A 13,568-nucleotide genomic window follows, 5' to 3' on the forward strand; every position below is an offset into this window, starting at 1 on the left:
CCCCCACCCAAAATGGCGATGTGGGGGAGGCTCCCGCCCCGCCCTCGGCCCCCCGCTCTAAGCTTCTGCAAGTCACGGCGGGCGGAGGGAGGGAGGGAGGAAGAGAAGGGCCCACCCGCTCCTCCGGGCCCCGCCGCCGCCAACCCCGGCGGGCCCCCGGCCCCGCACCACCCCACGACCACCACCACCACCCCGACGAGGAGGGCGGGAAGGAGGGGCTTTCCCCCTCAGCCATTGGTGGGCGCGGGCGGGAGCGCCGATTGGCCGGGACCCTCGGGCGGCCGCCGCCCGCCGTTCCGCCCTGCCATTGGGTGGCCCGGGCCGTCGATCAGGGCGGAGCGCGGCGATTGGGCGAGAGCGGCGCGGGGGCGGGGCTTCCGGGGGAGGCGGGGAGGGGAGTTGCTGAGGGAAGCGGAGGAGGAGCAGGAGGAGCGCGGGGCCGCCGGGGACGCGGAGCGGGCGGCGGCGGCGGCGGCGGCGGCGGCAGCGGGGAATCTCCGGCCCCGCCGTGTGGGGGGTGTGTGAGGTGTGTGGGGGGGGCGGGTGAGGGGCGGCCTGACGGCGGGGCGAGGGGACACGGGGCCGCTGGGGGGGGGGGGAGGCGGGCGGGGCGGGCGGTGAGGCGGCGGCGGCCCGGGCCTTCCCCTTCCCTCCCTCTCCCCTCCCCTCCCCTCCCCTCCCCTCCCCTCCCCTCCCCTCCCCTCCCCTCCCCCGACCGCTGCCCCACTCTCACTCCCGCCCCACAGGGCAGGACACGACAGGCCCGGCCCGGGAGGAAAGGAGAGAGAGAGAGAGAGGGCGGACCCCAGCATTCATTCATTCATTCATTCAACCCTATTGACTGACCGCTCGCTATTCATTCATTCATCCAATAGGATTGATTGAGCGCTTACTCTGCATTCGTTCAGTACGATTTGTTGAGCGCTTACTATTCGTTCCTCCAATAGGATTGATTGAGCGCTTACTCTTCATTCAGTGGGACTTCTTGAGCGCTTACTATTCATTCAGCCATCCACTAGGATTTATTGAGCACTTGCTAGTCATTCATCCAATAGAATTGATTGAGCGCTTACTATTCATTCATCCAATAGGATTTATTGAGCGCTTACTATTCGTTCATTCACCCAATAGGATTTATTGAGCGCTTACTATTCATTCATCCAACAGTATTTATTGAGCTCCTACTATTCATTCATCCAATAGGATTTATTGAGCACCTACTATTCATTCATCCAATAGGATTTATTGAGCGCTTACTATTCATTCATCCAATAGGATTTATTGAGCACCTACTATTCATCCAATAGGATTTGTTGAGTGCCTACTATTCATTCATCCAATAGGATTTATTGAGCACTTACTATTCATTCAATAGGATTTATTCAGCGCTTACTATTCATCCAATAGTATTTATTGAGCGCCTACTATTCATCCAATAGGATTTATCGAGCGCTTACTATTCATTCATCCAATAGTATTGAGCGCTTACTATTCATTCATTCAATAGGATTTATTGAGCACATATTCATTCACTCAGTAGTATTTATTGAGCACTTACTATGCATTCATTCATCCAGTGGTTTTTATTGAGCGCTTACTATTCATGCCTTCATTCAATAGGATTTGCTGAGCGCTTACTATGTGCAGAGCACTGCCCTAAGCCCTCGGAAGAGGCCAATACAGCCCTTTCCCCCGGGCCACCCTTCTTGCTCACTCCCTGCTCCTGAAATGCGGGAGTGCAGCCTGAGGAGGTCGCCGAGGAGGGAGGGCCTTGCCTCTTTAGTAATAATGATAATGATGCTGTTTGTTCAACGCTTACCATTCATTCGTTCATTCAATAGTATTTATTGAGTGCCTACTATTCATTCATTCATTCAATAGTATTTATTGGGTACTTACTGTTCATTCAGTATTATTTACTGAGCGCTTACTATGTGCAGAGCACTGCCCTAAGCCCTCGGAAGAGGCCAATTCGGCCCTTTTCCCCCGGGCCACCCTGCCTGCTCACTCCCTGCTCCTAAACTCCGGGAGCACAGCCTGAGGAGGCCGATGTGGAGGGAGGGCCTTGCCTCTTTAGTAAGAATAATAATAATAATAATACTACTACTGATGGTGTTTGTTCAGCGCTTACCATTCGTTCGTTCATTCAATAGGATTTATTGAGCGCTTACTATGTGCAGAGTACTGGACTACGCACTTGGAATGGACGATTTGGCAACAGAGGCAGTCGTTCATTCGTGCAGTAGAATTGATTGAGCGCTTATTATTCATTCATTCATTCATTCAATAGTATTTATTGAGCGCTTACTATGTGCAGAGCACTGTACTAAGCGCTTGGGATGAACAAGTCGGCAACAGATAGAGACAGTCCCTGCCGTTTGACGGGCTTACAGTCTAATCGGGGGAGACGGACAGACAAGAACAATGGCACTAAACAGCGTCAAGGGGAAGAACATCTCGTAAAAACAATGGCAACTAAATAGAATCAAGGCGATGTACAATTCATTAACAAAATAAATAGGGTAACGAAAATATATACAGTTGAGCGGACGGGTACAGTGCTGTGGGGATGGGAAGGGAGAGGTGGAGGAGCAGAGGGAAAAGGGGAAAATGAGGCTTTAGCTGCGGAGAGGTAAAGGGGGGATGGCAGAGGGAGTAGAGGGGGAAGAGGAGCTCAGTCTGGGAAGGCTTATTATGTGCAGAGCACTGGACTAAGCGCTTGGAATGGACGATTCGGCAACCAATAGAGACAGTCGTTCATTCAATAGTATTTATTGAGTGCTTACTGTATGCAGGGCACTGGACTAAGCGCTTGGAATGGACGATTCGGCAACAGATAGAGACCATCCCTGCTCAATGATGGGCTCACAGTCTAATTATTCTAAGGGAGACGGGGTAACCACAGTGTCCCACGAGGAGCTGGGTATTTTTTAATCCCCGTTTTTACAACTGGGGGAACTCAGGCCCAGTGACTTACCCAAGGTCACACAGCAGACAAGTGGCGGAGGTGGGATTAATAATAATAATAATAATGGTATTTGTTAAGTGCTTAACTATGTGCCAGGCACTGTACTAAGCGCTGGGATGGATACAAGCAGATCGGGTTGGACACAGTCCCTGTACAACGTGAGGCTCCCAGTCTCCATCCCCACTTTACAGATGAGGGGACTGAGGCCCAGAGAAGTGGAATGACTGGCTCAGCGTCACACAGCTGACAAGGGGCGGAGTGGGGATTAGAACCCACGGCCTCGGACGGCCAAGCTCTGTCCACTGAGGCACGATGTTTCTCTGCTTAGGCGGGTGGAGGCCCCGCCCTCGTGTCTGCCGGGTCGGAGGCTGGTATGGGTTTACGAGGTTAAGGAAAGGGCGAGAACTCATTGCAGCATGTCGTGGGACAGGCCGGGGAAAGAAAGAAGCCTGTGGGGGGAAGGACCATTTTCCTGCTCCAGAGCAGCGAACGACATGGGCGGGGGACTTCCTGCCGGCCGACGAAAGGGAAACCAGAACGCCTGGGGTGGGGAATAAAGGCTATTTTTTCCCCCCTCGTTATGGTGGCCAGTTCATTCCGTCGTATTTATTGAGCGCTTAGAGTGTGCAGAGCACTGTACAAAGCGCTTGGAATGTACAACTCGGCAACGGATGGAGAAGACCCCGGCCCGACAAGGGGCTCCCAGTCCCCATTGTTGCAGCCGTCCCCGGCCGCCCTCCCCATTCCTCCGTGCCCCTTTCAGCGCCCCTCCCTTTTGGAGGGGCTGGAAAGCTCCGTGGCTTTAGTGGAAAGCGTTTCCTCGAGCCGTGGGCCGGGCCCTTTGGAGCGGCCAGGTTTTCTAGAAGAAGGCCGGGGTATAGGGGAGTGTGGTCTAGTGGAAAGCGCGAGGGCCTGGAAGTCAGAGGACCTTGGATTCGCCGCCCAGCTCCGCCGCTCGTCTGTTCTGAAACCTTGGGTTGACTCCTCTGTGACTCAGTTCCCTCATATGTAAAATGGGGACTTAGACTGTGAGCCTCGTGTGGGACAGGCACCGTGTCCAACCCGTGCCTGGCAAATAGCGCATAACTGCAATAATAAAAAAGAAAAGGAAAATAAAAAGGCGGTGCCCAGAGTTTTGGTCACCTGGTCGCTCTGTGTCTCCTGTATCCAGGGCAGCCTCGGAGGGAATTGGAGAGCTGTACTTGAGACTCCGTGGACCTTTCGGTGATCACGCCGCTGCCCCGTGCAACGTACAGCTAAGAGCGGTCCCCAGGTCAGTGTGACTATTCAGCGGAGGGAGGTCTCTCCACCGGCCCACCGCGAGGGTTAGGGTTGGAGCCCCTCCAGCCCCGGGAACGGGGCTCAAAATGTGGTGGTGTCTTACCGCTCTCGCCCTTCTGATCCCCTTTCAGGTTTCTGTGGAAACCCCCCACCTCGGTAAGGGCCGAGGGGCAAGAGGAGGAGGAAGAAGAGAGTCGCACGGAGCTTCCAGCTGACCTGCATCAGAGTCCTCCGACCGCAGCCAAAGAAAATAAACCTTAGGGAGGAGGAGGTGAAGACCAGCGGTCAGCTGTCCCGGGAGTCCAGCCCCGGGGGCGGAGCCCGCAAGGGGGAGGAGCGGACGTGAGCGAGGAAGGCGGAGGAAGTGACTGAATGTGGACTGCGAAGCCGGGCGGGCGTCACGTGCGGGGCCCGGGCCGGGCCGGACCGGGCTAGAGACGGCGGTCGGGCCCCCGGGGGGACGAGCGGAAAGCCAGCGACCGTGGCCTGGGGCCTGCCCCCGGCCCCCGCGGGTGGGTGTGGTCGGACCTCGGGTCCGGCCGGGCCCCGCCGGCGACCCGCCGCCGCCGCCGCCGCCCGGGGCGGCGGAGGGGCGGCCCGGGTTCGGGACCTCTTCCGGAAAGCAGAGAGTCGACAGCCTGGCCCTTCAGCAATGCTTTCGTTGAAGAAATACTTAACGGAAGGACTGATCCAGTTCACCATTCTGCTGAGCCTGATCGGGGTGCGGGTGGACGTGGACACCTACCTGAGCTCGCAGCTGCCCCCGCTGCGGGAGATCATCCTGGGACCCAGCTCGGCCTACACCCAGACGCAGTTCCACAACCTGCGCAACACCTTGGACGGCTATGGGATCCACCCCAAGAGCGTAGACCTGGACTATTACTTCACGGCCCGCCGGCTCCTCAACCGGGTGAGGGCCCTGGACAGGTTTCAGGTGCCCAGCACTGAGCTGAATGCCTGGCTGGTCCACCGGGACGCCGAGGGCTCCGTCTCGGGCCCCCAGCCCAGCGCCGGCCTGGTCCTCGAGGGCGCCAACGGCCTCCAGGATGTGACGGGCCCGGATGGCGGCGGGCGCGAGAGCGAGGCGGAGCCGGGCTTCGGGGAGGCGCTGGAGGACCTCGGGGCCGTGGCCCCCGCCGGAAACGGAGATCTGACCAAGGAGGTAGGGGACCCCGCCCAGGGCCGGGGAGACGGGAAGCCCCTCCGTGGACGCGGGGGGCTGGGGTCCGGCCGGGGTGGGAGCTCCCGTGGGTGTGTGCGTGTGTAGGGAGGGGGGTGAGGGGGTCTTCCATTTGGACTGGAAGCGCACGGAGCCGTCGGGTCTGGAGCCCCGTCGGGTCTGGAGCCCGGGCCACTTCCTGGTGTTGGGTAACCGCCCCACCCCCGCCCCGGGGGATTGACCGGGGGAGGGTGCCCGTTCCGGCTGAGGATGTTTACGGTTTGGATTTCAAGTGTGCGTGTGCGGAGGCCCGCCCGAGTGTTAGAGCAGACGCGTCCTTTGGATTCTGCCCCCAGCCGCACTGTCTTGTAGGGGTGGCGGCGGGGGGCTCCCGGGTGGCACTCGGAGAGCGCCGGCCCCAGGGGTGCCAGGTGGAGAGAGGGAAGGGGGGGGGGACCGGCGGGGAGGCTCCGAGGTGTGCAGCGGGATGGGTGCGGTGCCCTCCCCGGCCCCGGGGCGGACCCTGACGCAATAGCCTCCGATGCTGATGCTGGCGGGCGAGATTTTTCCGGAGGCTGCGGGGACGGATGCTGCCGCAGCCTCCCGACCCACCTGGCTGGTCCCCGGCTTCCAGGACCGGTTGGGGTGGGGCGGGGCCCCGAGGGCCCCCGGCAAGGCCTGGGCGGCGGGGGACGGACGGACAGGTGTCGAGGCTGCGGGGGAGCGGGTAGAAAGCTGCCAGAGATATCGAGGCTCCCAAGGGGAGGGAGGGAGAGAAGCCTTTGACACCAGCACGCTCTGGATCCCATCCATCCCCGTGGTGAGCGCAGAGAACGGGAAGCCGTGACCCGGAGACAATATGGCGACGGAGCCCGGCTAGTTCAGACTGGATTTGTTTCCAGAGGCATCGGGCCGGTTCACCTTCCCCGGCGGCCTCTACGATCTTTCTGGATGCGGCCTTCTCGCCTTCCCCCTCCCACGGCCGACATCTCACGTCCCGGTCCTTCGGAGCGAGGGCTATGCCCCGGTCCCTTCGCCCTCCCCCCGTTGCCCGGACGCGCCTCTTGGAGGATTTCCCGGGGCCACCCGCCCCAGCCCTGGCTCGGCCTGCTCTGTGGGGACCGGGGGGGGGGGGGGGTCGGGGACCCCCCCCCAGGGCGTGAAGTCCGGGGACCGAGTTGCGCCTGAAGCCCGGGACCCCGCTCCGGGATGGCGCCTCCCCCGGCTTCTGGGCCTTGGCTTCGCCCCCGTGCCGGCCAGAGACGGCCCGGGAACGGGAGCGGGCGGCGAGAGGGACGGCGGGGAGGGAGGAAAGGAAGGGAAGGAAGGACGGGGCGGGGAGGGCACTTGTGGGCGGGCGGGCGGACGGGCCGGCCAGGAAGTGCGGCTCCTCTGGCCTACCCCCAGATTCCAGCTGAGGGCAGGGAGCACAGCGGCTCTGGAGCTCAGATTTCCTGTCCCGCAGTGGGCAGTGGGCGGGTGCGTGAGTGAGTGTGTGTGTATGTGGTGGGGGGGGTGGAGCGGCTAGCCGCTGGCTTCGACGCTCCCTCCTTCCAGGCCCTGCACCTGGTTCTCTTCCCCGTCCCCCCCCACCCTCCCCCGGAAGGGGTGGACCGGGCCGGGGCGGGTGGACGCCAGGGCCCGGGCTCGGGGTGGTGAGTGCGGGAGCCATGGGTTGGCTGGAGGATTATTGTGTCTCCACGGCAACGGAGGGATAAAAATACCCATCCGGGGGCATGTGACGGGCCCCGCCGGAGCGGGCTATCCCAGGGGACAGAGCCCCCGCCGCCCGGCCCCTTGGCCGGTGCCAGCCCAGGTCAGAGGCGCCGGCGCCGGGCCGCGGGGGCCGGGGAACGTCTGTTTACGCCTGTCGGGCCCGGTAACGATGCGGGCCGCAGAGGACGGACCGTTTCTGCCGTCCTTACCGGGGACGGGGGGAGGCGAGCGGGCGTCGGGCCCCCCCCCCCCCCCGCCCCCGGCGACCGGTCCGAAGAGCCGTGGCCTCTCCAGGAGCGGGTCGAGTGAGGACGCGGCGCTCCGGTCGGCCGGCGGCCGACGGTTAATCCTGGGCGGTGACGCAGTCGGGGCGGGAGCGGCGAGGCCGAGCCTCGTCTCCCCCACCCCCGGCCTCCGCCCGTCCCCTCTGCCCACGCCGGCCGGGGGCCGCCGGCCGGGGGCCGCCGGCCAGGCCTGCGCTCACTCTGCTCCCGGGCCGGCGGCCCCGCACCCATCCTCACGCTCGACCCGTTTGCGGGCGGGCGGGCCCCCGGGGGAGCGGGTACGGAGACCACGCGCCTCCAGGGGACGGGCTCGGTCCCCGGGGGAGGACCCCGGTCCGCGGCGGGCCCGGGCCCGGTGCCCTCTGCCCGCGGCTGCCGGGCGCCAGAGAGCCGGGCCCAGCCGGGAGCGACCTGCCCTGGGTGTCCAGCGGGCGTGGGTGGGGCCTCCCGGTTCGGGGGGGCATCTCCTCAAGGAGACGGGGCCCGGGCCGGCCCTTGCCGCGGCCTCCCCCGGCTGCCTCCGCGCAGCCATTGGCTCCCACTGCAGCCTAGGTAACGGGCAGGGGGAGGGGATTGGCTCCCTCCGCATCCTCAGCGGCAACCTGGGGGAGGGGATTGGCTCCCGCCGCAGCCTAGGTAACCGGCTCTGGGAGGGGATTGGCCCCGGCCCCAGCTCCCGGCTGGAGCTGCAGACTGGGCAGGGAGAGGGGGAGGGCCGGGCTCCTCGCCGCAGCCCTAGGCGACAAGTTCGGGGGGTGCCGGGGGCCGCGGGCCAGGGAGCCGACCATGGCGGGGGACCCGCGGCCGGCCGCCGGGCCGCCGGGGAGCCGGGGACTGGGGCCGCCGAGGGCCTGAGCCCCGGCCGCCGGGAGGCCGCGGGATGGAGGAGGGGGGCCGGGCCGGCCCGCAGGGTTCCCGCCGGGAGGGGGGGCCCGGGGCCGGCGGGCAGCTGCCCCGCCCGGCCCGCCCGCCCCCGGGGAGCGCCCCCCGCCGACCATGACCCGGCTGGACCAGGGGGTGCCGAGCGGCCGGGGCCCCGACGGAAGGAGCCGGCCCCTCTCCTCCCTGCCTCCGGCTGCGAGCGGACCCGCCCCGACCCCCTCCGGCCCCCGGCTCCGGGGCTCGGCTCAGGTTGGTGCGTGGGAACACGGGCCGAGCCGGTCGGGGGGGTGGGCGGGCCGGAGGACCGAGGACCGGGCGGGGCCCCGGATCCGGCAGTCTGGGGAGGGGAGGGGGGGCGGTCTCCCGGGGGACGGGGGGAGCGGGAGACCGGGCCCCGGGGTGCTCCTCCCCGGGTCCGCGTTGGCGGACCAGTGGGTGGCGAGGCGGGGGCTGGCGAGGCAGCCCTGGGAGCCGGGGGAGGTGGGGTCGGACTGTAGGGTGGCGGGGGGGCGCTCGGGGCCGGTTGGCACGACCCTCCCCTGGCACCGGGGGGGGAGGCAGGGAGGCTCCCAACGGGCCCCGGGGGCGGGGCGGCGCCGCGGCTCCCCGGGGTCCCCGGTCCAGCCGCCCTTGGGATCGGTCCTCCCTTCCTCCCCCTCCCCGGCGGGGAGACGCAGCACCCCGGGAGCCGGGAGGCGGCAGCCTGGGTTGGGAATGCGGGGATTTTCCTCTCCGGCCCGACCCGGCCCGGCCCACCCCACCCCATTATGCAAATGGCAGTGGCACCACAGGCTGATGCAAGCTGGCCCGCCGAGAAGCAATTCTGCATGACAATTCGCCCTTGCCTGGTCAGCCGGCACCAAGCCACCCGCAGCTGTGAATAAAGCGGCGGGAGCCCCCCTCCCCACCCCCCGACCCCCCCCCCCCCCCGGAGAGGGTGGCACCTCCTCCGCCTTCCAGGGGCTCCCAGGGCGGGAGAAGCAGATCCGGGGGTGCCCGGCCGAGGGCCCCCCCTCCCCGTCCCGACAGGATGACCGTGGACGTGCGGGCCGCGTGGGCCGGGCCCCGGGGTGGCTCTGGGAGGAGGGCGGGTGGTGGGTGGAGCCCGCCGCTCCTTTTCCCTGTCCTCCCCCCACCGGCCCCCGAGCGTTGGGGGGTTGCGGGGCTGGCGGCCGGGGTTGGGACCGACGCGACGCCGGGCCTCGAGATGTGAAACCTAGGGCCTCTCCCGGGGGCCCGGCCCCGGGAACCGAGCTGAAGGCGGCGCGCTGTCTCTTTCAGGACATCGATTTGATTGACATTCTGTGGAGGCAGGATATCGATCTCGGCGCTGGGCGCGAGATTTTTGACTACGGCCACCGCCAGAAAGAGAGCGAGGCGGACAAGGAGCTGAGCGATGGGGGAGAGCGCGGGGCCGGCTGGGCCGAGGGCAGCGAGCCCCCGGCCGGGAACCTGCTAGCGGATGGAGAGACGGGCGAGAGCTTCCCCGCCCAGGTAAGGTCCGCCTGGGGACGGAGGGGCCCGGCCGGGGCGGGCGGCCATCCGACACGGCAGCCGGGCCGGTGTCGGGGCGGATCCTTGGTCCGCCGGGCTCGCCGGACCCAGGCCCGAACAGTGAGCCGTCCCAACCGCCAGGGCGTCTCGGGGGAAGGGCTCCCGGCGGGCGGGAAGGTGGGATGAGAGAGACGCAAGCCGGCCCCGGTGAGATGAGAGAGACGCAAAGAGGCTGACCCGGCCGAGGACCGGCCCCGGTGGGAAGGAAACTTCCTGGCCATCGGGTGGCCGAGGGGGCTCACCAGCCCTGTCGCTTGGTGCAGGTGCCCGGGGTGGAGGACCAGACGGCCTTATCCCTAGAGGAGTGTCTTAGGCTGCTGCTGGAGGCCACCTTCCCCTTTGGGGAGAACGCAGAGGTGAGCGGGGCCTGGGGACGGGACGGACCCTCCCCTTCCCGCCCTCTCCCCCGTCCGGGCTTTCCCGGGCCCGGCCTCGGCACCTTTCTGCCCCCTTCTCCCCAGCTGGGAGGCGGTGGGGGCGGGTAGCTGGGTGGGTGGGGAGAGGACCCGCCCGAGCCCTCCCCCCCGGGGCTGACGGCGGATGTCTTCCCGTTTTCAGTTTCCAGCGGCCGCCCCCTCGGACGAGACAGAAGCCGGGCCCCGCGCGAGCGATTCCCCGGCCCTCGGCCGCCAGCTCCTGTCCCCGCTCCTGCCCGACCCCGAGCCCGAATCCGAGTCCGCCTTGGAGCTGGAGCAGCAGTGGCAGGACCTCATGTCCATCATGGAGATGCAGGTGCGGGGCATTTCCTCACGGCCTCTGCCCATCCCGGGCCTAGGCGGGAGAGGGAGGACGGGTGTCTGATCTCCCCCTCCTTTTTACAGATGAGAATACTCAGCCCCCCCGGCCCCTTGTTACAGATGAGGAAACTCGGCCCCAGAGAGGTTAAGCGACTCGCCCAAGGGTCCCGCAGCAGGCCAGGCCCGCCGGGATCGGAACCTGGCTCTCCTGAGTCCCAGTCCCAGACGCTTTCTGCTGAGCCACACCACCACACCGGGGTGGGGGCTCCCGGGCCCTTGGCCGAGGCACTTTTCCCGGTCCTTCCCCGAGGGCACCCGGGGATGGGGGCTCGACACCCCCCACCCCATCCGTGTGCCAAGTTGACGGGTGGGAAAACGGGACCGGGGAGGGGTGGCGAGTTGCGTAGGGCGCCCGCCCGTTCCCGTATCCACCCTGAGTGCGCCGGCGGGCAAGAGCCGCCCCGGGCCTCCCTTCTCTCGCGCCCCGCCTCATCGGCACCCCGGGCCAGCCTGGTGGCGGCGGGGAGGGGCGGCCGGGGACTAGAAGGGAACGGGAGGCCGAGAGGTCGGGCGCCTCGACCAAACGCCCTCCGGTCCCGCGCCCCTCCCGCGTCCCCCCGAGCGAGGCCGCGGGCTGACGGGGCTCTCTGCCTCCGCAGGCCATGGAGGTGAACCCCCTGGCGAGCGACGGCCTGTTCGACCCGACGGCCGGAGACCCGCTGAGCGGCGACTACGGCCTGGCCCCCGACCCGCCCATCACCCAGAACGTCAGCCTGCATCAGGCCTCCCTGGGGAGCTGCGCCCAGGACTGCGCCCTGTTCGGCGGCGCCGCCGAGCGCGAGAGCCCCCCGCCGGGCCCGGGCGGCGCCCCCCTGCTCCCGCTGACGCCCGGCAACGCCACCGGCCTCAACTCCACCTTCGGCGCCACCAACCTGACGGGCCTCTTCCTCCCCGCCCCGCTCAACGGCTCGGCCAACGGGACGGCCGGCCCCGAGCTGCCCGACCCGCTGGGCGGCCTCCTGGACGAGGCCATGCTGGACGAGATCAGCCTGATGGACCTGGTGATCGAGGAGGGCTTCAACCCCGTGCAGGCCTCGCGGCTCCGGGAGGAGCTGGACTCGGACTCGGGGCTCTCCCTGGACTCGAGCCACAGCCCCGCCTCCTCCAGCGGCTCCCCCTCCTCCTCGGCCTCCTCGTCCTCGTCGGCCTCCTCGTCCTCGTCGTCCTCCTCGTCCTCTTCGTCGTCCTCCTCGTCCTCTTCGTCGTCCTCGTCGTCCTCGTCCGAGGAGGGGGCCGTCGGCTACAGCTCCGACCTGGAGACGCTGGACCCGGAGGAGGCGGAAGGGGCGGTGGGCGGCTACCAGCCCGAGTACAGCAAGCTGTGCCGCATGGACTCGCGGGACCCGGCCCCGCTGCGTTACCTGCCCTACCTGGAGCACGTGGACCACAACCACACCTACAACATGGTGCCCGAGCCCAGCAAGGAGAAGCGGGCCGACTTCCTGGACAAGCAGATGAGCCGGGACGAGCACCGGGCCCGGGCCATGAAGATCCCCTTCACCAACGACAAGATCATCAACCTGCCCGTGGAGGAGTTCAACGAGCTGCTGTCCAAGTACCAGCTGAGCGACGCCCAGCTGGGCCTGATCCGCGACATCCGCCGGCGGGGCAAGAACAAGATGGCGGCGCAGAACTGCCGCAAGCGGAAGCTGGACACCATCCTCAACCTGGAGCGGGACGTGGAAGACCTGCAGCGGGACAAGGCGCAGCTGCTCAGGGAGAAGGTGGAGTTCCTCAAGTCCCTGCGCCAGATGAAGCAGAAGGTGCAGAGCCTCTACCAGGAGGTGTTCGGGCGGCTGCGGGACGAGAACGGGCAGCCTTACTCCCCCAGCCGCTACGCCCTGCAGTACGCCAGCGACGGCAGCGTCATCCTCATCCCCCGGGCCCTGGCCGACCAGCAGGCCCGGCGGCAGGACCGGAAACAGAAGGACAGGAGGAAGTGAGCCCGGGGCCGGGAGGGAGAAGAAGCAGCTCACCGCCGGAGGGGGAGCGGGAGGAGGAGGAGGAGGAGGAGAAGCTGGAGAAGCAGGAGCGAGGCCGGGCCTGGAAGGAGCGCCGAAGGAACTCTCACGCCTTCTTATCCGATATATCTTCTCACCCGTGACTGCTGCCGGGCCGAGGCCCACGGGCCCGGGGGGGCGCCCGCTCTCCCCTCGGCTCCCTCTGGGGCGAGGGATAGCGCGGGCCCCCACCCGGCCTCTCCGACTCGGGGGGTGGGGGCGCGCCGGGGTGGGGGGCGGGGGGGGCCCTCTGACCGCCACCCCCTCCTTAGCCCCCACCCCCTTGTTCGGGGGACCGGGAGCGAGCCGGGGGGCGGGGAGTGGGGGGAGCCGCGGAGGCGGGCGAAGCCGGCTTGGTGGCAGAAGGGACGCTCGGGAAAGGAGGGGGAGGGGGCGGAACCCGAGTTTGGAAAACAGAAGCCAAAAACAACCCCCGTCCCCCTCCCCTACCTCCACCCCTCCCCCCCCCAAACTTGAGTGGAAGGAAAACCCTCCGGCGAAGGTCACGGCGCCTTGGCGCTGTAACCCCAGGGAGGGCGGCTCCGCGTCGGTCGAGGGAGAGGGGACCGGGGGGGGGGGGGGGGGGGGGGGCGGCCGGCCGCAGCGGGGCGGGGGCGACGCGAGTAACCCTTCCCGGGCCCGGACCCCCCCCCCCCCCCCCCCCCCCCCCCGGAGAGCAGCAGGCGAGGCCGCTCGGGCCGGGAGGGGCTCGGGGTCGCGGAGGGGAGGGGAAACGGGGAGAAGGCTGGAATGGATTATTACTAGCATTCCCCTCCCCCCTCCTGGCTCCCAACCCCCCGGCCCCCCCGCATGCGGCGCCCCCTCCCCTCCCGGGGCCCGGGTCGGATGGCCCCCCCCGCGCCCCCCTCGCGAAGGAAGAGCTGGCGCAGCAGCCTGCATGTAAACGCTGTACCCTTCCCACTCCTC

At 67.0% G+C, this 13,568-nt stretch overlaps 1 protein-coding gene across 3 annotated transcripts; it reads left to right on the forward strand.

The window, feature by feature from the left end:
• Positions 1-423: 423 nt before the first annotated feature.
• On the forward strand, positions 424-12,658 carry NFE2L1 (nuclear factor, erythroid 2 like 1). 3 transcript variants are annotated; one of them, XM_029075346.1, is made up of 7 exons: positions 424-526; positions 4,140-4,241; positions 4,381-5,411; positions 9,572-9,784; positions 10,108-10,200; positions 10,403-10,576; positions 11,241-12,658. In XM_029075346.1, the coding sequence occupies exons 3-7, from the start codon at positions 4,902-4,904 to the stop codon at positions 12,582-12,584; spliced, it is 2,334 nt and encodes a 777-aa protein (XP_028931179.1). In that variant the 5' UTR covers positions 424-526; positions 4,140-4,241; positions 4,381-4,901; the 3' UTR covers positions 12,585-12,658. The 3 variants fall into 3 exon arrangements, with proteins under 3 accessions (XP_028931179.1, XP_028931181.1, XP_028931182.1); XM_029075348.1 differs by lacking the exon at positions 10,108-10,200; XM_029075349.1 differs by lacking the exons at positions 424-526; positions 4,140-4,241; positions 4,381-5,411 and adding an exon at positions 8,373-8,539.
• Positions 12,659-13,568: the final 910 nt, after the last annotated feature.

Source organism: Ornithorhynchus anatinus, chromosome 11 (genome assembly GCF_004115215.2).
Source record: "Ornithorhynchus anatinus isolate Pmale09 chromosome 11, mOrnAna1.pri.v4, whole genome shotgun sequence".
Classification (NCBI taxonomy): domain Eukaryota; kingdom Metazoa; phylum Chordata; class Mammalia; order Monotremata; family Ornithorhynchidae; genus Ornithorhynchus; species Ornithorhynchus anatinus.

Excerpts from the sequence above, each read along its gene's own strand:
- NFE2L1 (XM_029075346.1), top strand. The coding sequence starts at position 4,902 with ATGCTTTCGTTGAAGAAATACTTAACGGAAGGACTGATCCAGTTCACC. Across the intron at positions 9,785-10,107 it reads GCGAGAGCTTCCCCGCCCAG|GTGCCCGGGGTGGAGGACCA; the intron begins GTAAGGTCCGCC and ends CGCTTGGTGCAG. Across the intron at positions 10,201-10,402 it reads CCTTTGGGGAGAACGCAGAG|TTTCCAGCGGCCGCCCCCTC; the intron begins GTGAGCGGGGCC and ends TCCCGTTTTCAG.